Source organism: Cladophialophora psammophila, assembly GCF_000585535.1.
Source record: "Cladophialophora psammophila CBS 110553 chromosome Unknown aczJe-supercont1.12, whole genome shotgun sequence".
Taxonomy (NCBI): Eukaryota; Fungi; Ascomycota; class Eurotiomycetes; order Chaetothyriales; family Herpotrichiellaceae; genus Cladophialophora; species Cladophialophora psammophila.
Window position 1 is genome coordinate 721,466 of NW_006912933.1, and position 24,335 is coordinate 745,800.

General features: G+C 51.8%; 5 protein-coding genes across 5 annotated transcripts; 3 read left to right on the forward strand and 2 right to left on the reverse strand.

The window, feature by feature from the left end:
* Positions 1-391: 391 nt before the first annotated feature.
* A1O5_07942 (uncharacterized protein) lies at positions 392-3,234 on the reverse strand (the record flags this gene model as incomplete). Its single annotated transcript, XM_007748527.1, has 6 exons — positions 392-515; positions 591-799; positions 887-1,025; positions 1,087-2,148; positions 2,285-2,925; positions 2,980-3,234. The coding sequence occupies 6 exons, from the start codon at positions 3,232-3,234 to the stop codon at positions 392-394; spliced, it is 2,430 nt and encodes an 809-aa protein (XP_007746717.1).
* Positions 3,235-3,881: 647 nt separating this feature from the next.
* On the reverse strand, positions 3,882-5,060 carry A1O5_07943 (uncharacterized protein; the record flags this gene model as incomplete). The annotated part of the gene is made up of 1 exon (XM_007748528.1): positions 3,882-5,060. The coding sequence occupies one exon, from the start codon at positions 5,058-5,060 to the stop codon at positions 3,882-3,884; it is 1,179 nt and encodes a 392-aa protein (XP_007746718.1).
* A 1,247-nt stretch (positions 5,061-6,307) lies between these two features.
* A1O5_07944 (uncharacterized protein) lies at positions 6,308-8,528 on the forward strand (the record flags this gene model as incomplete). Its single annotated transcript, XM_007748529.1, has 2 exons — positions 6,308-8,359; positions 8,412-8,528. The coding sequence occupies 2 exons, from the start codon at positions 6,308-6,310 to the stop codon at positions 8,526-8,528; spliced, it is 2,169 nt and encodes a 722-aa protein (XP_007746719.1).
* A 4,466-nt stretch (positions 8,529-12,994) lies between these two features.
* Positions 12,995-15,420, forward strand: A1O5_07945 (uncharacterized protein; the record flags this gene model as incomplete). The annotated part of the gene is made up of 3 exons (XM_007748530.1): positions 12,995-13,294; positions 13,349-13,376; positions 13,427-15,420. 3 exons carry the CDS (start codon positions 12,995-12,997, stop codon positions 15,418-15,420), a joined length of 2,322 nt encoding a protein of 773 aa, XP_007746720.1.
* A 5,645-nt stretch (positions 15,421-21,065) lies between these two features.
* Positions 21,066-23,419, forward strand: A1O5_07946 (uncharacterized protein; the record flags this gene model as incomplete). The annotated part of the gene is made up of 4 exons (XM_007748531.1): positions 21,066-21,982; positions 22,030-22,711; positions 22,758-23,120; positions 23,171-23,419. The coding sequence occupies 4 exons, from the start codon at positions 21,066-21,068 to the stop codon at positions 23,417-23,419; spliced, it is 2,211 nt and encodes a 736-aa protein (XP_007746721.1).
* Positions 23,420-24,335: the final 916 nt, after the last annotated feature.

The following is a 24,335-nucleotide window of genomic DNA, read 5'->3' on the forward strand; positions in this document are numbered from 1 at the left end:
CTCTGACTATCGACCATTGACTGTCGGCTATCTGCTATCAAGCTTTGTAGCATCATCTATAATACTGTGCGCATGGGGATTGAATGAGGATCAGGGGGTTGGAACAAATGAGACGATTCGGCTAGGGGCGGAGGGGGAATTGAATGTATCGCTCCTTTCTTTTTGAGTCTGCTGCGTCTTTTCGCTTTCTTCGTGGGAGAGAACTGTTGGGGACCCGGCTGTCCCCTTGGCCTTCGTGAACAATGGATTGATTCGGTTGCCATGTGGCAGTGTCCATGCAGAAAGAAAGTGAGCTAGGGACGCACGTCGAGACACAAACGAGTCTCGCACACGCAGCCGGGCATGAAACAAAACTTTTTGAGGTGGCCAGTCATGCTTCGTCCTCCTCTTTCTAGATCTTCAGCTCCTCTAGCGATGCGGCGGCTGTCACGCTCTTCTCCTTCGAAGGGATGATCGGACTCGTCGAGATGTCGATTTTCTTCGTGCAGATCCATGCAGATGCATACATGTTGACCCTACAATAGAGCATCAGGGTCTGGTTTCTCAAACCGGGGCGGCCGCCACAACGGCACGAAGTTGTCTAGACTCACCGATCGATACACTTCCCGGAATCCCGTCTGCCCACGCACGTGGCATCAAAGCCATTCTGCTCAAAAATGTCGGTATACCATGGTCTCAGCGCGGCAGAGCGGAAGAGAACACGGCCCCCAAGCTTGAGGACCTTGTTTAATGCCACGATTTGCTCCAGCGCCGCCGAGTTTTTGTCCTTGGGGTCGAACCAGTCCATTGAGTCCATGAGCTGGAGAAGAGGTCAATGAGTCTGACCTAAGGTGGAAACGCAAGGAATTCATGCCGAGGGACGAAAGTAAAATGGACAAAGACTCACAATGGCAATGGTCAATGTCGAGGCGCTGATCCTAGAAATCACTTCCATGATTTCATCCGTGTGGATGCGTAGACCATCAAATGCATCAGCCTTCGACAGCGCTGTGTGGGCTTTGACGCCAAGGTAACGAGGATGACACCTTTTCACTGTTTGTTAGAGGCAAGGCCAATGCCAGAGTCCGATGCAAAAGTGTTGCTTACTTCCTCGAGAACTTCCCCTGCAGGCAGAGATAATAGAAATAGTTTTCCCTGCTGATCTGCGTCGTTTCCACCACGGGGTCTAAAGTGTCGACAACGTACTGCCAAATAGCTTCGCCGCAGAGCTTCTTCGTCCGTGGCAGCCTCGTCCGCTGCGCGTAGTCGTCAATAATGAGGGCGTGCTGGTTTGGAGGCACCCCGGCGGCCTTCCATGCCCACCACTCTGTGGACACTACTGTTTTATGCAAGGGCCAGCTGAGCAGGAGATTCCTGATCTGGGGCCAGATCTCTCGCTGCTCATTCAGCGTCTCCACTTTACACATTGTACGCACTTTTGCGGTGAGCCCAAATGTCTTGAATAGCCACCGCACAAGCTTAATGGCGTGTCTGGAGCCCCCGCTGTCGTACAGTCCTCCCTTGGAGGAGAAAATGTAGGATTTGCCGAGCCAGTATTGGAACGCTTGGCTGGACATGTGCGGACTGAGTTTGGAGAGAAGGAGATTGCGGAAGTCTGGATGCTTGCCCTCGCCGAATAGTTGCCAGACGTCGCTGTAGGGAAGCGTGGTGAAGGCAGCAACTTTGAGCTCGAGGAGGTGATTTTGATTCGGATTCAGATCGACGGCATGGATGCGCTTGGGCCGTTCGAGCAGATAGTCAAGAATATTATCCCCGGCGCTGGTAATGGTGAGGATAACGTCGTCTTGAGTGATGTTCAACAGTTGGCGGTCGACCTTAGGATCTTCCCAATTGAAAGCGTAAATGTACTCGTTGCCAAACTGTTGATGTTTTGCCAACAGGTCGTTATAATAGATTCTCCAATGATGTTGCTGGTAGAAAGCCGAAGGCAGTGGCAGGTCGTTGCTCAGGTTGACAATGGCAGACTCGTACGACTTCGACCGGGGAATGCTTTGTTGAGCGTCCAGGTTCCGCTGTTCCTTGAATTTCATTGGGGATAGGTACGGCGATTCCGTGAGAGCCGCATCAAGTCTTTCCAGGACTTCTTGGCCTTGATCAGCAAAGGCTTCGGCATCTCGTCTGCATCCGATGAAGATATAGTATGGAATGCTAGGAATGACACACAGTTAGCTGCGCGAGATCTCAATAAGAGAGAGAGGGACCTCCCGGACGCTGCGGCAGATCCATCACCTGGGTCTGCGTCTACGGTTAAGATGGAGAGGGAAACACATGGTTGAGGACTCACCCGCCGAGAGGATAGTTGCGCTGGCTTGTGGACAGGACAGTACCAAAGCGATATTCGACGTAGTCTCTACGACCACCATCAAGGTTTACTCGATCTGCGTCGAACCACGTACGCCAGAACATCCGACCGAACCAATTGACATGGCGATTGAAGGTCCCACCACAGTAGTTTCTCGAAGAGATATCAACGATGCTCTGGACGTAGAAGTCGCAAATACCGATCAAACCTTTAGGAGACAGGAACCCTGAAACCATGTCGACCACGCCATAGAAATCTGGGATCATGGACAAGCTGTAACTCATGGTGATCAGGTCTGCCGAGGATGGAGCACATGCGACCGATCTCGCATCTTGACACAGGACCGTGACATTCTTCCAGCCATTCTTACGTACTCGTTCTCGCGCGACCTCGCACAGCGAAGTGGAGAGGTCGACAAGGAACACATGCTCGAAGAAGGCCTCAATACCCACCAATTTGTCCATGACTTCGACGTTATAACCTGTGCCGCCCCCAATGTCATACCAAACGGGTTTCTGCCCGTCTCCGGAGGCCATTTTGCCTTGTAACTTCGCAACCAGAATCGCAAGCATATCCTCTCTCCCCCGCAGAAGGCGTTTTCGGGTAGAGTCATAGACATTGGCCTGAAGCAAATATAAGTAAGAAGGGGAAGAGGTCAAACTTTGTTTACCCCCTACCTGAGCAGAATAGAAGTTCTCAAGAGCCCCCTGTTGACCGATATCGGCTCGTCTGTCATGAGGCTTGAGCATGCAGGCGTAGACAAACTTGACGTAGGGATGGGCAGTGAGCTTGTCGACGGTAGCCTGTCCGCCAAGCCTATACAAAAAAACACCCAGGATGGTCACGAGGACAGAGAAACCGACACCTATCAACCCAAGTTCGAAGTGGAAGTCCTTCAGTCGCTGCCATTCCGCGTAGTTAAAGTGTGCCATTGTTTGCCGGTCAAATGCAAACAACAATGACACTTGCAGGGAGGAGAGAGAAAGAAGAAGGGTAACTGCTGAGGTGCTCGTGATCTCCCTCATATTTTCGGGTGTTTATGTCTTGACCGCAAGACCCATGGAGACGCTGGGCGACGAACAAACCACGGGGCAGCAGATTCCGCGAATCGGGTCATTAGAAAGGACCATATGGCGCACTGAGTGGCAAGGACAACCGCCGTAAAGCCTTGAGAAGCGTCCATTTGGGGGACTGCCAGCCAGATTACCCAGAGCCGGGCCTGCATGTGAAACCAGCAAAATTCGGTGGGATGAACTTTGTCGGAAAAAGCTCAGAGAACGTGTGGTGAGAGTCCTCTGATAGCTCTCCAAGGGGACGAATCAAAGTCGAGAACTTGGCGCGTGGACCTCAGAATCCTATCGCGGGCGAGTCGGAAGAAACAAGCTTGGGCAGCATCATCTCGAACGAAAGGCAAGAATTCGGTGCACGTGTCGGACAGCTAAATCGACAACCAATGCAGTCGGTAGGGAGGAACTCGGCTCTGTTCTATTCGATGGCCAGCTGCAGGGCAACGAGATCTTTACTGTCCAGCAAATTGGTAGTGGGGATCGCCAGGTCCTGGCCCTTGTAATGATGCAGGTCATTCTCCGTCGCTTCTCGCTTGACTTTCCAGCCTCGACAGGAGGTCTTGCGCCCTATCACGTGCACGGGCAGCCTCGCGTATATGCTCCTTCTGGTCTGCACGTAGGTCTTGATTCGGGGACAGCGCTGGGGAATCCTGGTCTAAGGGTGTGCCGCCAGCGTCCAGATCACCGAGCCTACACGCGCAAGCGCAATCTTTGTGGAGATCAGCTATCCAAAGGGCAACCATTGCACGAAGTCTGATGAGCTCTGCTTCATCCATACACGGAACGGTCGCCATGCAAGTGTCCATCCTGGATGCAATCTGATTAGCCTGCTCAAGTTCCCTCACCTTCTTCCATGATGGATTGCGGAATCCGCCCGCGCGAGAAGAAGGGGTGGCGGATTCGACATCACTTTCATCGTCCTCATGCGCGGTTGATTCGTCTGTGGATTCGGCTTGCACCACGAAAATCCAAAGATTGAACATGGCAAGGTAATAGTCAACAGCATTGACCGCCTCGGGCCAGGACTTGTGGTAAGGATGTCTGACAATCAGTCGCTCATAAAAGAGTTTGGCTTTCTCGAAACCTTCGTGCGTGAACCGAAGTGCAGATACCCCCGGGTTTGGACTTGGTTCTCTGGCGGTTCCGTTGCGCAGAAGCACCTCAGCTGCAATGCCCATATAGCCCTGGGTGCGAACAGCAGCGCTTTTGCTGACGATATCCTCGTGGAACATCAGGCCTAGAGCACGAGCAGCACGGGGAAAATCTTCCTTGAAGAGTGACCGGTGCACTACAGCTGTCAAAGCAGCGAGATGCTGACCGTGAAAAGATCGCGAGCTGTCAGATAGCTTCGACGTTTGTGAACTATCCATTCCCTTGTCAAGATTCCCTCGGCCTGCCCGGCTCTTCATCAGAGGCGACTCAGTGTGTGGAAAGGGGAAAGGTGGTGGGGGCTGGTCCAGCGGCTGTCCAGAGACACGGCGTTGGAGTCTCTCGAGAGGAGATACAACCGCAGTATAGTCGAGGTTGGCCATGGTCTCAGATTGTCCGTTTACACCGTTGTCGTGCTCTTCGCCTTGCGTGGTCTCTCTCTGGATTTTCATTCTCTTGCGCTTCTTCTTTCCTGAAGATAATTCCCACGCTGCCAAAGGAGCTCGCTGTGTAGCGATTGGGGGCACGAATATGTTCGGCATGACTGCTTGCGGTATACTTGAGAAAGGTAGGACAGCCTGAGGAAGACTGAAGTGGTGGGCATCCAGGTGGACGACGCGTGCCCTTCTAAATACACCGGAGACCGCGTGATCAGAGTACTACCTCATTAGGAACGTCGCATCGAATCCATCCACTTGGGGTGATGTAATCGTGTTGAGACTTGGGCTAAAGACTCGAAGGTGTCACACTTGCAAAGATGTATAGAGTGACAGGTAGGAGTATGATAGGAGGAAACACAAGACAATTATAGAGCTCGATCGAGGCATGTCCTCGAACACAGCATGTTGTTATTATTGGATCGGAGGTTTTGTTGTTTGATTTCGTCCTCAGAGGTGCAGAGGTCCAAGTGAAGGGGTGACTTGAGGGTGGCCAACTCACCAAACAAAGTCCGTGCCTTGGGGTCTTGGGGCCGCTTTTGGCTCGTTCGCTGCCCAGCGCTTCAGCCTTTCCTCGACCCAAACCACACCACACCACCCTCCAACCTCAACTCTCTGTGATCAACCAAAACCACTGTTGGTGACCTATTCTATGCCTCTTGATTTCCGTCGGCCTTGTACCTGGCTACTGTCTTGCTGCTGAGATCCTCACATTCACGCTAGTCTTCGATTACAGCCGACTCCAAGTGCCTCGATGAGCCTGTTCAGTTGCTGACAGCGACCACAACCTGACCACCGATCGAATCCTTTCTCGTGCCATTCATTTTCTACGACGTGTACACCTTCACAGAGTGGAATTGCTCAGTCCTTGGTTGACGACGCAGCCGCACAGAACCATCGCTCGTTTATCATGACACCAGAGTAGTTGGTCCCTGTTGAGCAGGCGGAACATTATCCGGCCGACGACCATGGGGAACGCCGCGTCGGCCCCTCGTACTCAGACTGATGAGGGACAGGTGGAGGAACTAAGGGCTACGCCGAATGGCACAGATATAGCTGTTGGCGGTGCGGGCGCGGAGGGCAGGAGTTCACGGCTGGCAAGAAGAAATACCCAGTCGTTCAGACTCGCAGGACAAAGAGCCAGCACTATATATGAGACTTTTCGACGCCATCTATCCGCCGAATCAGTCACATCACTTCCGAATGCAGGCCATTCGACACCCTCTCCTTCCGAAAATGAATACGAGCAAGAGAATAGACCGCTGGTAGGTGTAGAGGATGTGGACATGCCAGATGCAGATGCAATCCCAACACCTATATTGTCGCCCTCCCCGAGCAGGAGAAGGTCAACAATGTCGAGATTGGGATCAAGGCTGCTTCCAGATTCGGTCGCAAGAGGTCTGTTAAATAGCGGAGAAGAAACTGCAGAGGAGGGCCAGGCGTTACGGCATGGAATCTCGGGGCGATTACGTCCTTCCGTTTATGAGCGGCCACCCAATTCAGATTCGAACAGTCGAGTGTCGCTCACGGGTTCTATCAGAAGACGCGGCGAGAACCGAACTGAATCCAGACGACGGACAATCCGAGGACCATTTCCTGCTCTACAAAGGGTCAATCAACCCTTCGAATCTAGTGGCTCATGGTCAGAATCCATGGATGGCGATCTACGAGAAATACCTCAACCTGCGGCCTCGGGCCTCCGACGTCGAAACAGGTTTAGCAGAGTTCGGGATTCGATATCACTCTCTCAACGAATTTCCAGTCTGTTTCGGCAGTCCACAGAGCAGCTAGCATCCAGCCAGGGAGGCCGAGAGTCTCCTTCGCGGCCGGCGAGGGTAACTTTTGCGGATGAGTCTGATCATCTCCTTCCATCCATCCCCTCCGCTGACCAACGCCACGAGAATGATGATGCTCCTCATGAGCTAGATGCAGTTGAACCTGAAGCTCGGACCCTCCTGGCCGGGCCACGAGTTACTTCAGGCATGAGCACAATCAGACGTTTCCAGCCAGGCCTCCGTTCACGATCAACACGACTCATAAGAAGAGGCGAGCATCCGCCGCTTTCGCAGGTTCTCCAGCTAGCCGCCGCGGCCATCGCGGCCCAACTTTCAGGTCACGCCACAGCCAGTTCGACGGGTGCCCGCCATCTTGGTGGCGACACTTTTGATGGAAGTATCCAGAATTTCGTACAAACTCTTCAAGAAGCGGCAACGGCCCAGGCTGGAGAAAACATCGACATGAACGCATCGGACGGTGATCTGCCGCCAGTGAACTTTATGAGAGTATTCCAATTTCCAAACGATGAAAACGGTTCGCCCATTGCATCACAGGCGGAATCGCGGGATGTTGATCAGATGGATCTGGATTCTATCACAGGACCCGGTGAAAGCGATCGGTCTGTAACCTTGGTCCTCGTCGGGGTTCGATCCCTCCCCCACGGTCAGGACAATACTGGCAATGAGAATGGTACGCTGGGCCCAAGCCTTGACACGCTTTTGAGCCTACCCTTCTTGCCTCCAGCCAATGTGCTACGGAATGGAAGCTCCGGCGCCTTATTTCGACGTTCGGATGGAAGAAACAGATCGAGCACCCGGCGACACTCGATGACCAACTTCAGCTTTCCTGCACAATACGAGACTCAACGACATCAACGCACCCGAACACAGACCAGCCGCTTGTCCAGCCATTCAGATCAAACTGTCCCTACGACACCTGACGCAGGCGCTTCCTCTACCTTGGTCTCGGAAACTCCTCCTGGGCCCATTCCTCCGCCCTCCACCCCTGCGGACATCCGAAGTGGCCATGCTACGCCCATTCGTCGACCATCCTCAGCATCGGCGGCACCTAATCAGACGCTCTCGGAACTCGAGGAGGATCACGCACAAGACCATGCCGATAACCGTGCCCCAGAAACTTCCTTCAACACCGCACGTCAACGGAGACGAAGTGATTCTGAATTCGCTCGTCGGCCAGAGTTGGGATCTGGCGCAGCAAGGCGCAACGGGATGGTGGAGCCGGATCCTCCGCCAGCTGGAGCTGGACGAAGTTGGCTGATCTACGTTGTGGGCACCAACGTTTCGGCGACTCATCCTGCCTTTGCTATGCCCAGCCTGTTCACTGACAATCCGTCCTACGAGGACATGCAGATGTTGTCAACGCTGCTTGGACCTGTCAAGCCACCGGTTGCAACCCAAGACGACGTGAGCGCTGCTGGTGGGGTGTTTCGCCTAATCGTCCAAGAACCGGGCTTTGTCGGGGAAGCCGTTTTAGAGAGCGATGACTCGTCGCTCGTGATCCACTTGGGAGAGCGGTGTCTCATTTGTTTGTCTGACTATGCAGCATGGGAAGAAGTGCGCCGCCTAGATAAATGCAAGCATGTCTACCACCGTGAATGCATTGACGAGGTGAGTAATGCTCCCTGGACAGAGTAGATGGTGATTTACTGACTCTTCGCAGTGGCTTACAACTGGTCGGAACAGCTGTCCAATGTGCCGTGGCCAAGGTGTGCAAGAGAAAGCCGCATCTTCTCCTTCGGCAACGAATGCAGGTGCCGCTTCCTCAACCACTACATAACAGGACGATTGAGCAGAACCTCTGTGTGTTCTTTGCACAGAGGCTCACGACACTTTACGAATTTTCTTGGAGCATTTCCTGGAACAGGGTATAAGTTTGGTGCACTTTGGGTAAACAACGGCGAAGAGAAGGCTACTGAATGGGATTGTGCAGTGTTTACAGATGGGGACCTCTGGGGAACCGGGAGCTGGTCAGCGGCTTCCACATGGTCAAGGCAGCTACTTTTATGGATCTGGGACGCTCTGGTCGGACATGAAATTTGTTTGCGTTGGTACATAGCCAGGGCACTGGGTATTGGTCTGAGAGCTGGGAAGCTTGCAGACGAATCTCAATCGAATGTCAGGGGATAAACCCAAGGGGCAGGCTCCTAATCAGAACTCGCGGAATTCGTGACGCAGAGGATGAGTACGAATCTTACGTTTTACAGATGTACCTTGTCACGATGGTGTTGGTCTAGCTCCTGCTCTTCTCTTCCCCTTGGTCAAATTAATCATACTTCAGATGCGTTTTGTCGACGATCCGCAACTAGGCCAGGGATTTTGAAACACGGGACTTTGCATTGGAGCAACAAGCGAGGATTCGATACGAGCCTTGCCGCGCCTCCGGAATGTGAATCGATTCGTGCTAAATGTTTGTGGGGGCGACTTGTGCGACCGCCGACATGATGACGGCGAGTTGGACTACCAAGACACGAGTTGAAGTTCGTCTTTGAGGGGCGACAGGCACATGGGAGGCGTGGAAACAAATGGCAGGAGTGACTACAACAAACTAGTGGCTTCTTGCAATTCCACATCCAACCTCTTCACTTCTGCATTTGGGGAAGCCCCCAGCTCCAGCGACTATTACTTTCGTACAAGTACTGTACTTGTTACACTCACCCTCCAACTCACCCTGTCACCATCCCTGTCGTCCTCCTCACCCACTCTCCCCCCCGTCGTATCCGTTACAGCCTGGGCCTTCGTCATCGATTCTCCCACGTTTGTCTGTCAGAGAAACACGAGGTCTATGCAGGCAGCCAGGATAAAGCTTTCAAGGGCTAGTCCTCCGTCCTGATAAGCGTGTCATCGAGATCAAGACGATCAATGATATCGAATTGCGGCGTCCGGAAGTTTCCAGCGAGTCAGCTTCGCCTTACTCTTGGAGCCCTCCCCAATCGCCCTGTTTCCCTCCTGGCCGGTATCCTCTGCCCCTAGGTATGTGGGTAGAAACACGGAATGAGTCGGTCCCATGCGATGATGGGTGCAAGATGCAAAAGGACACACCAGTGGCTCTGTCCAAAGCCAAGCCGCCGTGTTACTAGTGACCATGACACTTGACGGCCAATCGACTTTGGTTTGAAGCAAAATACACACGGTGTTTCGGGAGACCCGGTTGAGATGACGAGAATCAATCCCTCTGCGAGCTACGCCGGCTTCTGCACCAAGGCTTCTTACTGGAGTACAACTCTCACCCTCGACGCCAAAGCTCGCAGAGCCCAAGAAAAAGTGGGCTTTCTGACTGGAGTGACAGCAGGATCTGCAACCGGGGTGAATAGTGACCAGAGAAGAAGCTGTGCATCCCCGAAAAATTGCTAGGCAAATGCTGCACTCACCATTGGGTGCGAAAGGCATCATCCCCGACCAGTTTGACACGCCTATCGAGACTAAAAGGCCGTTTTTAATACTAGTACGCTGGCCACGCTCGTGTCCTGACAGCTTTTGGCTCGGTCCAGGTCTGAGCGAATCAATCCTCTAGGAGGGGCGGAAAAGGAGCCAGAATGAGCTTTTCGCAGACTTTCTCTCGCTCGTTCCCCGCCCCCAAGCAAACGGCGGTGCACCTCAAGCCATATCACTATCGACTCGACCCATCCTCGTACTTGGGAGAAGCTTGCAAACGTGGAAGAGTGTCCCACAATGCGCAATCTCGTCAGCATTGGGATTTCCCTCGTGCCATTTTTGGTCGCAAAAACGTGAGAGCGAGCATACGAAGTAGGCATGGGACAATTCTTTGGTACCGGCATAGAAATTGCCGGACAAAGATCCAGGGATCGAAAGTTACTCCGGTATATCCAGTACCGCGTACGGCGGACAGATCAGGAGATCGACCAGATGAACCCCGACCATATTACTTGGCCCATGCCGGATTCGCAAGCCTTGATCGTCTATTGCTTCTAAATCTGCTTCGTAGCAGCCTCCTCCTGAAGCCCAGGCCAACGGCACAATTTAGGCTAGTCGAGGATGTCCCAGGGTCAAAGGGCGACCAACTCCACATCAATTACCGTTTCCTTGACCCGGAGCAGGGCGGCCAGGACGGCGCCACTGATGCAAACCGGTCGATGGGCGATGCTCTCCGGAGGAGCTGTCCAACAAGCCAAACTTGTACGGACCGAGAAACGTGGCTTTAGCTTTGGCTGCTGAGCTTCCTATGAGCACGGAGTAGACATTGCCATGCCCCAAATTCAACGCTGCTGGCCCATCGGCCGCTGATTCACCCCCTGAAGGGACTGATATCAGAAAACTGGCTCCGAAGAAGCTGAGCGCTCACATATAATATCAACAAGCACATATACAAAAGCAGGTTGATGGTGTTACATACCCCTGGGTTCACCAGAGTTATTATTATCTAGGTCGCAATCAAAACCAGTAGAAGTGTTCCTTAGGACCACAGGCATCAGAAGACTTTGTGGGGTTCATCCTCTCCCTCAACATGATCGCCCCTGGTCACGATCCATTATCCCAGACGAGGAAAATCATGGGTCATGTACCCCGTACGAAGTAAATGCAGACAGTTGCACCGATATTTCCGCCGGCCAACATGAACAGCCGGATTCGGTGCAGGCCAATTTACTCTGCCGCCATAATTCGGGTTCCGGCCATGGACATCTTGCAGGGCCTGGTTTGCCAGAGCCAGGTCTCCTCGCACCTGAAGTCCCGGCAAAAGAATTCTAGAGACAAGCTACTATTGTGGCCACATAATATGTTGTCGGATGCTAGCATCCCTGCGAATCGAGTATCATCAAATGCCAAAGATTTCTGATCCCAGAGGTCCCGATCGTGTTGTCCTCAGATCAGATCTACGCTTTGACACACCATGCATTGCCTAGGGATATTCTCGGGAGTTGGTACTGTACTCCGTGCTCGGTACTGTACCTACCTGTACTCCTTGCAGGATCACCACCCATGGATTTCGTGGTGCGGCTCACTCTGGGGGGAAGCGTGGTTTGTGCCGCATCCCAGAAATTTCCGATTCCGCCCTTCATACCAGCTTCAGGTGCATGGCCTGTGGGCTGTCTTAGGGCTCCCAAGGCCAGGGTTTTGGAGCTTGTGGTCGATTCTGGACGCCCTGTGGGCCGCCCATTGATCGACGTTCGGGATCGACCTCAAACAACCCCAGTCAAGTTCTGGTTCTGAGTTCACGTCTGACGACACTACTACTTTACCACCACCTAAAAAGTGTGCTTGGAGCAGCAACAGGACCCCTGTCCTGCCCAAAATCCACCGTCGTGGTATAGCGCTTGTGCAATCATTCGCTGCTTTTTGGGCATGGGGCCTGAGAAAGCCAGGAGGGGTCCCCCTTCCAACTTCGAATCTTCGAGTCTTGACCTCTTCATCTCTCGACAACACCCAAGCTCGGTGGTACAATAGCAATCTGTGCCCGTGTCTGGAAACAGCTTCATTTTCACCTTGTACCGCGCATATCCCTTCACCTCTTAAGCCCGGATGCAAATCGGGATCATATTATCTCCCCTCAATCAAAGAAATGCATCAATGGGCTGGCTGATCCTGCGATAATCGTCAAGTGGTCGCCCGCGTCATAGCCGGCTTTGGCTGGTGTCTGCGAACTCCAACAACTTACCTTGCAGACCAAGTTGGCCTCATCTGCGCTGCTCGGATTGCAACCCACGGATCCAGTGCAGGTCCCGTGCGATTACATGTACGGCGAGACTCAACCAGACCTGCCTGGACTTCCTTCGGTCCCACTGGTCTCGGGCTTTGCACCTCGATGTTATATCACGGCTTTGAAAATTTTCGCGACAAGATAACACTAGACTATCATCAATTACTGTTCTGTGGTGAAATTACCTGTCTCCTACACGCTTGACCGAGCGCCTGAGACCATTCGACCAAGTCCTGTTGGCTCGACATCTGATGCATTTGGACGGCAAACGCTGATAGCAGGACTGAGACAAAGCGTATGGAATATCAGTCGTTGTTACACCGAGCTCGACTGAAGCAATTGCCAGTATCGTCATCCCTTGGTCGTTCGACAAGACTTCTTCAGTCGCAGCGACTGGTCCTGCGTACCACAAAGTAGTGGTCAGACTCCTCTTCAAGTGTTGGGTGACCCGGAAGCTCATCCAGGGGTACCGCATCGTGTTAGCTAGTGGACAAAGACGAGAACAAGTATTCGTTTCTGTCTATTTGGCGACTACCTCTTTCCTGTGTCACAATCAGCCATTTGGAATTGTGTGACTTGCACATCAAGGCATGAGCGGCCCTTACGACCATGGCATGAATATGCCAATCCCTAATATACTGGATGCAACGTATCCGATCTACGATGGCAATTTCAACACAGCATATCCCCGGCTGTCAGGTCCTCCAACTCATTTTGATGGTGTTGCCTTCTGGTACAATCCCACCAATACTGAACAACTTTATGACCGGCAGGCAAGCCTTCTCAGTGGCCGTCGTGGAGCCGGGCCCCCGAATAGCATGGACTCTTCAGCTGTCAAACATCGTCGAACTCGCAGTGGTTGCTTTACTTGCCGCAGTCGAAGAGTAAAGGTACGATCATCAACGTTGTCATGTTTACTTGTCACTCGCTAATCACTGCTCAAGTGCGATGAGACGAGGCCTGTCTGTGACAGTACGTTATTCTCCCGAATAACACAGAATCTATGACTGACACCTACCCAGGATGCAAGAAGGGCAATCGTGAATGCGAGTTTCCGCAAACGACCTCGTCTTCGAAGCGCACCAAGCACGGCGATAGTCGCGGTACAAAAGACCAGGCGGCAAAGCATGAGATGAAAGATGAAAGCATGACCGTATTGCCCACAATAAAAGACGAAAGCGAGGAAGACGAATCTCCACTGTCTCCGACAACAACCCGGCCACAACCCCTGCGAAGCGACAGCGGCCAGTCGGTGCCGCACAGCGCAAAGGCCAAGAATGCATCGGAAACATCATCGGCCGTCAAAGATCAAACCAGTCCACAATCGAGCGAAGGATCGGATGCTCGTTCGAGAGACGACACACCTGCGTCATCACTGCGCACAGTTGGCAACTCTGCAGAAATGCAAGCTCGGCAAGCAAAGATAAAGTCGCTTAAGCCAGACCTTCAAAAGTATCTACAATTCCAGCAAGAGTACATGACCTTTTACCACTACTTCTTCAAACTGGACCCTACGGACTTTGTGCATGCAGAGTTTATCGACCTTGCCTTGACCTATGAGCCGCTGCTTTATGCGGCTGTAGGGTTTGCTGCATACCACTACGAGTTGAAGCAACCGGATCCGAAGTTGTCGCATTTCTTAGGGTACCATAGCAGATCGCTGTCGATGCTTAGGAAATCGTTGGAGAAGAACAAAAAGGTCACCGAAGCCACTCTGCTTACCGTGTTGCAACTGGCGACCTTTGAAGAATACATTGGCGACTGGGTCAACCTGGTGGGGCATCACCGTGCGGCCCTAACGATGGTGCGCGATCTTTTCACCCCAGGCACGATGATGGAGACGGATCTTGGAAGACGTATCTTCAGCTGGATCGCCCGTTTGGATATCATGGTGGGTCTCATGGCGGGCAACGAAACGCGCCTCGATCGACAATGGTTTGAAGCGAACGCTGCATGGTACCACAGTCAGGTCGAGAGTGACCCTGAGGTTGACGTCGATATCGAAAACACTATGGCATATTTTGTGTCCTCAAATCGGCTGATTGGCATGGACATGGCTGCCCTGTTCGCCAAGTTTGCTAAACACGAAATCAGTGTGCAGACGTTTCACGCAGAAAATGCTCAGATCGTTGAGAGGGTTAATTCCATGAAACGCCAGATTGAACTATTCAATGACGAATACTACAGGGTACAGGAGTTCCCTGTAGAAAAGAGTCGACCTTTGGCCGAAGAAGACATTGTCAATCCCTATGTCCCGGGAGGCCTCTTTAAGGATGCGCTCTACCCGCTGAACTTCATGTGGATCGACTGGTACAGCATTGAACTGTTGCAGAGATACCAAACCGCAGTAATGCTTCAGCAGCCGATGCCTCCTGAATTGGAACAGATAAGTTTGGAACAGTGTAGGATCTATGAGGCCATGGAGCGATGGCCGGACGCTCCAAACGGATCTATCCTGGGTGCACATGCGCCTCTGGGGCTTGCTTCAGTTTTCTTGAAGAAAGATGCCAGGCATGTCATGTGGGCGCGGAGGAAGTTTGCCGCGGTGGAAAGACAGGGCTACATTTTTCCACCGTCGTTCCGACAAAAGATGGCAGAGTTGTGGGGGTTGACGCGCGACCTGGTTGGCGAAAATGAAGCTGTGGAAAATTGGTGGTTGCCCAACGATGAAGGGAACATTCCCATGTTGAAGGAGATACGGAAAGTCGTGACGGAAAGGCATGAAAGCGATACAATAACCAGCATCGAGTCAATTGCCAACGTCAGAGACTTGAAGGCAATTTTTGAAAAGCTGGACATCTGGACCCAGTCGGTCGAGAAATCGGGGGTGAGTGATGGCAATTTCAGCCCCAAGAGCGATACCAGTGGCGGACTCAGTGACCGAGGGAACAATCCTGGCTTTAGTCCAACCAGCTTAAGCTTTGCTGATACGGCAAAAGGGAGTATATCGGGAACTATTCAAGAAGGCGGCGGCACTCTGAAACGAAGGGACAAGCGATCGAGTTCAACATCATGAGAAGGTGATGAATACGATGGCCACAATTTCACGAAGCCTTATAGGCAGGGATGTTTTTTCATGCGCCAACGACGCGACACGACCAACTACCTGAATGATCAAAGCTTGAGCAGCTTATCAGATACCTTAGCAACCGGACCGGACGCCTCACCGCTCAAAATTCTCGAAGTCTAGACAGCGGCATTCGTCCCAAGATATGAAGTCACCAAGTCGACGGACTACTCAGGCGATCCTTCCATTGGAGATATGCCTTTCACCGCAACCACTCTGTTCTCTTCTAAACACAACCATCTTCCACATTACACTATTTTCAACGTTGGTTAGACGAAAGTATTTTATTTTTCAGCAAGATTCTTAAACTTGTGGTTGTGTGACCATAGGAGAACCCTTTCCTGACTCCGTCCAGAACTTGCCTCATGAGGCCACAATGTCGGCTATGGTTCACATGGAGGGACTCAAAACGCTTGCAAGGCTCATCATACACTAGTGCGACATTTCGCCCTTTTGACTCTTGAGATGTACATATATTATGCTCACCAACAAAAGAAGGCGGCAGCACTCTAGGCTCCTGACGGCTACCAAGGCAGTTTGGCAATGACAAATTGGAGAAGGAAAGGAAAACGCCATGCAATGCTACACTCTTGTCTCTCTACTCCTTGAATATTCAGTATACACAGTCTTAACGAGTGGTCCCGAAATGCCACCCAGCTTATGCGACCGCTTCTGACACTTTGGATCGACGCATTCGAGGAAGAGGAGCATAGAAAGGGCGTTTCTCCCTCCCTCAAAAGAGGACGATATAGTAGCAAAACCCAAACTTGGCCTCGTTGCATACAAAATGTTGCTCCAAGGTCTCTTTATTGCTGTGTGGGTGTGTTTGTTGTGTGTGTTACTGCATCCAGTCATCCACTCGAGGAGGAAGAGAGCAATTTGATTTTCAGATATTCCAATTTTCGGAACCCGTCGAGTGGAGAGAGCAGAAACAAGAGAAGGGAAGAGCTCCTTTCATTGCCACGATTGCTACATACCGTCGGTACTCCGTACATAAAAAGGGACGAGTTGACCATCTGCCTGATGGACTGACGGACCGAAATGCTGGCGGTGAGTCTACGGTACGTTCTCTGTATATTGATGGATCTCGAGCCCAGGTTCTATTTATGTGATATTATTGCACTTCATCTCTTTTGGGGGTTGTTTGAGAGAACCAAAGTAAATTTTCGATCTGTAACGGTGAGTTCGAATGTGATAGCTGAAGAAAATGCCCTGGGCATTTTTGGGTTGCATATTCTCTGTATTCCCCCTCTTCTCCTCCTCGATGGCCCACCTCTAACGGCGACTACATCTTTAGCCTGTGCAGCCGCTCAAGGGCATATTTCTCCTTCCGTTTACTGCAAGTGTTGTTGGCATGTTTCTTTTCTCACTAGCTAGCGGCACAAAGTGAAAGAACATGAAGAGCCTGCATAGGGGGGAAGAGCAACCTCGATCTCCATTTGTGACCATTTGGAGTCGGACGTTCATGCGCCTAGGTGAGTTTCTGCAGGTCCACTTCAACAAGTCCACTCGTGGCTAGAGGCATGTAAATGCTTACCCAGTGTCCACCTTCCATAGACCGACTCTTGCACACATTGCCTCTCTGCTCGTCACCCCCACACCTTTGGATCGATGATCAAACAAATCGGCAAGGTTCGACCGCGCCCACAAAGTTAGCCCACCCTGTACGACAGGACGTGTCAAGCGAACGGTCCTATGTCGAGTTCTCCGAGGGTCCTCAGGTCATGAATGCCCAGGAATGAGAGAGTGGCGGTTAGTTGCTCTTTAGGGTATTTCCAGCCCAAGTCTTCCCCGTTGACGTTAGCAAAAGAAAAGACCAAACCTCCCGAGGCGGCCTCGGCGTATATTAGTCCAGTGATCAAGCAAATCGTCGACAGACATCTCCCCTTGGTTGGAGGACCAATTGGTCTCATCGTCCTCGTTGAGACTCCACTGCAACCGGGCCATGGCTCATTTAGGGTGACCGTTGAACCACGAATGTCGAATGATATACGCGTATTCGCATTCCCTCGTACCCGGTCGTTGCTCTTTACCAGGATCTGGATGGAGTATGTGGCCAGTTTTAGGACCAGGCTCCCGTGAAACAGGTTTCTTCATTCAACCTCCACCCATTGACACAATCGAATGCTGCTAGGACGGAACAGAGGCCACAGCTTCCTTTTGACCCATGGCTGGCTGTCGTGAAATTGCGTACCCAGTACGATTTTGCAGATGCTTCCTGCATGAGCTGCCGTCATTGTCCGAGTCCAAAAGCAGGGCCTTGCTCTTGGTTTTCTTTCGACGTCCCTGTTAGTCTGTTTCTGGATAGGAACTTTCCAGCGTGCTCTCATTCTCTGAAACGGTCCACATGGCTTGACGTACTAGAGAGTTTGTGGTTCAGCTTGTTTTAGCCCCACATGTAGGTAGGGCTTGCTTCCTTGGAGGTGCAGCTAAGCTCAACGGGAGCAAGCTGGCTCCATCAACGAATAAGACACGGGGCTGGTGTGCTCATTTGCAGAACTCGTTCTGGTACGAGGACTCCGTACGAGGACTCCGTACTCCATACCTTTCCCAGGACGGTGACCTTTGACTCGTAGTGGATATCGCCACAAGTCCAGTGCGAGAGGTGAGTGCGCATGCCATTCGTATCGGCGGGTGCATATCCTGCGCCGACACTTGACCAAAGTGAGAAATGAATACGAGGGAGGGCGAAGGCACGGGAAGCGGATGCCTTCAGGCTTTTGAAACTATCGCATGGTTTCTCTTTCAAGGTGAAACTGCTTCTTGAAGTTGCAGGCTAGTCACACGGGATGCTTCATCCAGTCTAGACTCGTCTCGTCTTACTGCAAAGACATACCTATTTCTCCGAGACCCCTGAATGCCCCTCAACGTGGCAGACATCTGGGACATGGGGGGCATGTACTTGGTAAACGATAAAGAGGGAAAGCGTTGTGGCGTAGGTTGTGCAATAGAACGTGATAGTGCCGACGCGGGAAATCTTGCCCGCTGTGATGCCCTAGTAAGGCCTGCTCTGACAAGTCTTAGGACTGATATATTTGGGTGCGAGTACCTGTACTACCGTTCAGATGCAGTGCCGAGCACAGCCGCTGATAACAGTTGCCTGCAATAGGTGTAGTAGGTAGCCCCTGGCAGGCATCGAGGTTCTTCCGGCTTGCCCGATATTGCCATTCGGTTGAAACAACTTTTCGAGAATGGTTTCACATGTTTTGAGTGGATAGTATTAAGATGATCATTCGTCCCCCCCCCCCCCCGGGTGATCGCCATTCCCAAGCTGGTTTGTTGTCCATCGAGTCAGGAAGACCGAGCGCGTCCGACCCTTCTCATCGAAGAGACCTACACCAGTACCGTAAGAAGCCCGAGGTTGGGGGAGGTAGATTGATTTTGAAGCCCTCAAGTCCTGCCCATGGCCGTACACCACACCGTATCACATGGCGGAATCCATCTTGCCCTTCCGGTCAGCTGCTATTCTCGCATTGCGCCAAGTTTCATGACCAGAGAACGAGGCGTTAGGGTTGAACCGTGCGATTGGCAGCTAAGAGGGCAACTTCCCAGAGGGCAGCAGGGATCTGTACCCTCCTACATAACTGCCCCCTTGAGGATGGAGTACCAAGTACATTGTCGGACCTCCCTCCGTATTGGTAGCGGGCTCCCCACGTAAGTTTGGCTCTTGGGGAGGCTGTCGCGTGAACTTGACCTGCCATGAAGTGAACTGTCGTGTAGTATCTGCGTTGCATGGGGTCTGTGGCTATCCTCCCTCTTGCTGGTGAGGAACCCATTCTCCAGTGTTCAAAAATGCATTCCCATGGTGACCTCCATTCTGCTGGGTGAATTGGGCGAACCATAGGCCAAGGTAGCTTCTTATGGGGAGCGGAAACATGGGGGAATCTTTTAATGATTTGACGAGCTTGTGACAATATTAGAGATCTCTCTTGGAGGCATTGACAAGCATGGGGTTTTGGTATGGATGTGAAAAGTTCCCAACCAGCCGAAGCGCCTGGTAGATGCACGCAGCCTGGGGCAGTTTGGCCATCTATTCGGAAACAGAGCATGGACGGCTCCGATCCTCAGAGAACTCGATGCTTCGATGCAAAAGTCTCGGATCCGACTCCTCGATATGAAGGTCGACAGTTCCGAGAGTCATTACCGTCGGCATGGCTCAGGAGGCGGGATGAGTGCCTCAATGAAGAGATTTCATTACTCATTGATCCCAATCCCCGGGGAGCCAAAATGAGAGACGCAAGCTCTAGGTCGACACAATCTTAAATCTTTCGTGTGGTGTCAGCACAATCAACTCATCTTATTCTGGTTTGCAGAGAGAGACCATAAACACCTGGTGGAGATGGATGTGTAATGACCATCTTCCGCAAGTTCCAGTTAGCTCTGTGTAGTCCAGCACATGCAAAATTTGCCGGCGTCCGGTCTCACAAGGCTCGAACAGAAGTTCGCGTACCATTTCGCGCGAAGACAACCACTTGAAAAATGTGAGCCCAGACTACCCCGTCAAGGCTGTTTTGCGGTTGAGCACCATGAATATCCCGCAAATGCAACAGGTCGGAAGATAATGGGCATCGAAAATTCGCCAGCAGAAAAAAATGGTGATGTATGGCGGATAACCGGCTGCGCACGAAACGTTGCTGGAGTGCCACATCCTCAGCCTTCATCGGAGTTGTCAGAGGAGAATAACAATCGTGGAAATAATGAGCATCGTCAAAAAGCGAGTGGGAGTCTGTGGTAATGGGGGACTGACTGCGGCCGTCAGCCTCCGTGTCTGTCAGTGAGAAAGTAGAAATGCCCTTGAGCACGAAGGAATTGGGTTGGGAGTCGTCGTGAGGGACAAGAGTTGAGTGTTATCTGAATATTCAAGTTAATTCGCAAATATCCATTTTGGGACACGCAATCCAGAAAGGTTGAATCAAATCTGTCATCTGAACTGAGCTTGATACCGTGGCTAGGGGATGGTATGAGAGAGCCTGAAGGACAAGGTGCTGGCCAAGTGAATCCTAGAGATCGAATCAAGGAGCATAAACTAAAGCGAGATATTCTGAATGATCTCGGAAGTGAAGCACGTTGTTGAACGTTGATACTTTTCCGTTCCATGTGGAGGTTCAAGTCATTCAGCAAAGGGAGATACTCGGCCAGATCCTTCTGCCCTACAAACTGCAATCTTGCGTGAGATTTGTGCAGCGAGGTACAGGGCATATCGTCCACGATGGAAGTCATTTGACAACAGACAACCAGGTTGCAAAAAAGGTCAATGGGTGTCAGGGACTATTTATAGAGTACGAGGACATTGCCGCCTATGAGCCGAAGAGAATGAAACAGTCCGGGAAGCAGCAGCCACGGGATTTGAGACGACATAAAACAAGAGGAGAAGCAACAAGGAAGCGATAATCAAGGGAGAGCAGGGAGAGCCTCGTCGCTTCTTGCTGGGGCAGCGCAAGGCTGCGCCTCTGCTCGCCGCACTTTCCTCATTCGGATGCGCGACATAATTTTCCACCGCGCAATGCGACAGCAGATTCACTTGAAACTCACTTTGCCCCTCAACACATCCCCCCCTTTCGTGTATCGGACACAGAAATCCCAGATCCTGAGCCATGGATTCATATCGCCCTTCTGGAGAGAATCGTCGTCCTTACCGGGACAGCGACTCTTATCGGCCCCGCCACTACGAACCTCCTCCCCCACCTTGGGCTCCTTCTAACGCGGGCGGTGGAATGTATTACTTCCAAGGCTCACGCGACAGAGAACCATCAGGGCCGTCCAGCTATCGTCCGAGGCCTGACTATCGCAGGGGGCGATCTCATCCTCCGCGACGAGAACAAGCCCGCAGACCTCCTCCACCTTTTCCCAAGACAGCAGCAAATAGACCTCTGCTCAACCTTCGCCATGACGACTCCACAGATTCTTCCCTTACAGATCCCAACTCGACCTCCAAGTCTAAGTTTCGCAACGTTGATGAGCTCACTGATAGCGAAGAAGAAGAAATGGCGCAATCCGAGGATGAAGAGTTGGACCGACCAGCCACCAAACGTGCGCGACTAAATGGGACTGATCCGACCGTTGCAACTACCGTGCCAAAATGGTCAAACCCCGATCCATACACTGCACTTCCTCCTCCAGCAGAGGCGACTGCCAAACGCATTGATGTCGTCAAATTGATTCGGAAAGCGCGCATCGATGGCGCCCGCAATCTCGATAAGGTTGGTACCGCACATGACTTTATCTCCTTGGAGGGCGATGAACACAAGCCCGGTGAACAATCTGTGTCTCCTCCGCCTCACCCGCAAACTCCCATCATCCCCCAAGCATCGGCTCCTCAAGCGGAGGTCAAAACCACTGTCACAGGCAAGAGAAAACGAGGTGCTTCTCTTGGTGAAGAAACACCGCTACCCCGATCAGACGACCAAATCTATGCCGATCGACATGTGCAAGAAAAGTGGAAAGCCACGCCTGGGGTTGATACGACGCCGTGGTTGGCTGCTCATCCTCCCAGCGACATCCCTTTAGTTGCGTGAGTGACCACAACAATTCTTTGGCTCTACAACTAACGAACCACAGGTTCCACAAAGAGATCATTGACTTCTACGATTGGGTGAAGCCAAAACCTCACGAGGAGGAAGTTCGTGGCGAGGTGTTTCAACGCCTCAATACCATCTTACAAAGTTTCAAGTTCGGAGAACTGAAAGCATTCGGATCTTATGCTGCTGGGCTGTACTTGCCTACCGGAGATATGGACCTTGTCTACTTGACTCGCAACTTTAGGCCTGGCCGATTTTCCCAGGAAGACGCGAGGCGACTTGTTTACGACTGCGCCAGGTTCCTGAGGGGGAAAAACGTTGCTCAAGGAGCCATCGTACCCATCCCCAAGGCCAAAGTACCGATAATCAAGTTTGTTGACAGGATCAGCGGTCTCAAGATTGATCTCTCTTTCGACAACGACACTGGCGTTGTCGCTATTGATACATTCCACAAATGGAGGCAAGAATACCCTGTCATGCCTATAATTGTGTCGGTGGTGAAGCAATATCTGATGATCCGAGGGTTAAATGATGTTTCAACTGGTGGTTTGGGTGGCTTTTCGACTATTTGTTTGGTCACCAGCCTCCTTCAACATCTACCTGCTCTTAAGCAGCCAATCAATCTTGGCGATGTCCTACTGGAGTTCTTTAACTACTACGGAAACCTCTTTGATAAGAAATCGGTGATAATCCGACTCGATCCCCCTGGATATTTAAACAAGGTATTTGTGCCCGTCCTGTTTCGTTCCTACTAACTTTCTGTTGCAGACGTCTTACCGGCCTCGGTTCGATGACAGAGAAGTGAGACGACTGACTATCATTGATCCGCATCGCGCAGATAACAACATCTCTGGAGGGACTAAGGAAATTGATAAGATCTTCAAATGCTTCTCCGAAGCATACAAGGCCCTTACAAGTCGACTTTCCGCCTATGAAAGACGAAATCCACAGGCTCCTCAGGGCAGCTTTTTGGAATGTCTCATTGGTGGTAACTTCACGTTGTACGATTTACAGAGAAAGAAATTGCGTGGCCTCTGTTCCAATGATCACGATAACGTTGCAAAGAAGGGGGGATATGCGTCTGGCGTGTCTTATCGACCAGCTGTTGTCGATGCACGTGACAAACAGAATGTACGTTGATGGTGGCTACTTTACAGGCCAGGAAGCTTGACGTCTTCTAGGATCTTCGAGATGAATCTGGCATCTTCGCAGAGAGAACAGCTGCACCAACGAAGAAGTTTGGTAAAGGCGAGAGAAGAGCGAAGCGACTCAAGCACCTACGACCCGACCTTGCCCCATCGATACGGAATACTATTAGCCTCATCGATGCCTTGAAGATCGGAGGCTACAAAACACCAGAAGAGATGGACAATGACCTCCAGGTACGAGAAGCGGCGGCGGCGAAGATTGCTGCAGCTAGAGTCAAATGAGACCGACCAGCATTGAGGAGCTTTTACCAGTTAGATCACTCTTACGCGTTACCACATCACAATCCGGCACTCGGTAGTGGCAACTTCACTCAGGGCTCGGGGTGTATGCCCCATATTGAGATTACCAGGCAACCGATCAGAGCATATTGACAGTCACAGTGCCCTGAAAGCTCTGTATCTCGGAGCGCCTGCCTCCCCGAATCACACCCACTTGAAAGTGTTCTGTCTCAGCCTTGGCTTCTTCATTCCATCGGACTAAGCCTCATTTAGCAGATCGCGGCATTCTCGAGACTGCTGACAAGTTTATAGAATACTGTTTCTCGATGACCTCTAGGTTCGGCGAAGGTCGGTAATCAAGCCCAACACACCATTCCCGGCCACCCACTTTGTTCTCCATCCTCTCTCCTTTCTTTCTGTTCCTGGTCTTTGCGTGATCCCCTACGCTGTGAAAAGGTAATCATTTCCAAGATTTCCCAAGTCTACTGCAGAGCGCCGGGGACGGGCGGCGCTTCCAGTACTAGGACTGCTAATGTCACCTCGGAATACCTAACCACACATGGGCTCTCCAGCTCCAGTGCACCATTAGGTCCAGAGGTCAACCTGTACAGGGCTATCTCAAGAACACAGAACAGCTATCACCATGCCAGTGATATTCAAACAGTGCTCTCGAGCTCTATCCTGTCGCCCCTTTTCTCATTGTCAACGTGCTTAATGCACTCTGGCGGAGAGGAAGACTACTCGGCAGATCAAAGTTGGCATGATCATCGCCTTGGTGTTGAGTCATTTACGTTCGAGATCCAAGCTAGCGGCAACCTTGATTACCTGTTTTGCCTCTGCAAATTGATGTAGACATGATATACTGTTGCGTCTGAGCTCCCGAAATCGACGCGTGCGGTTTATTGTGGACGCTTTTGGC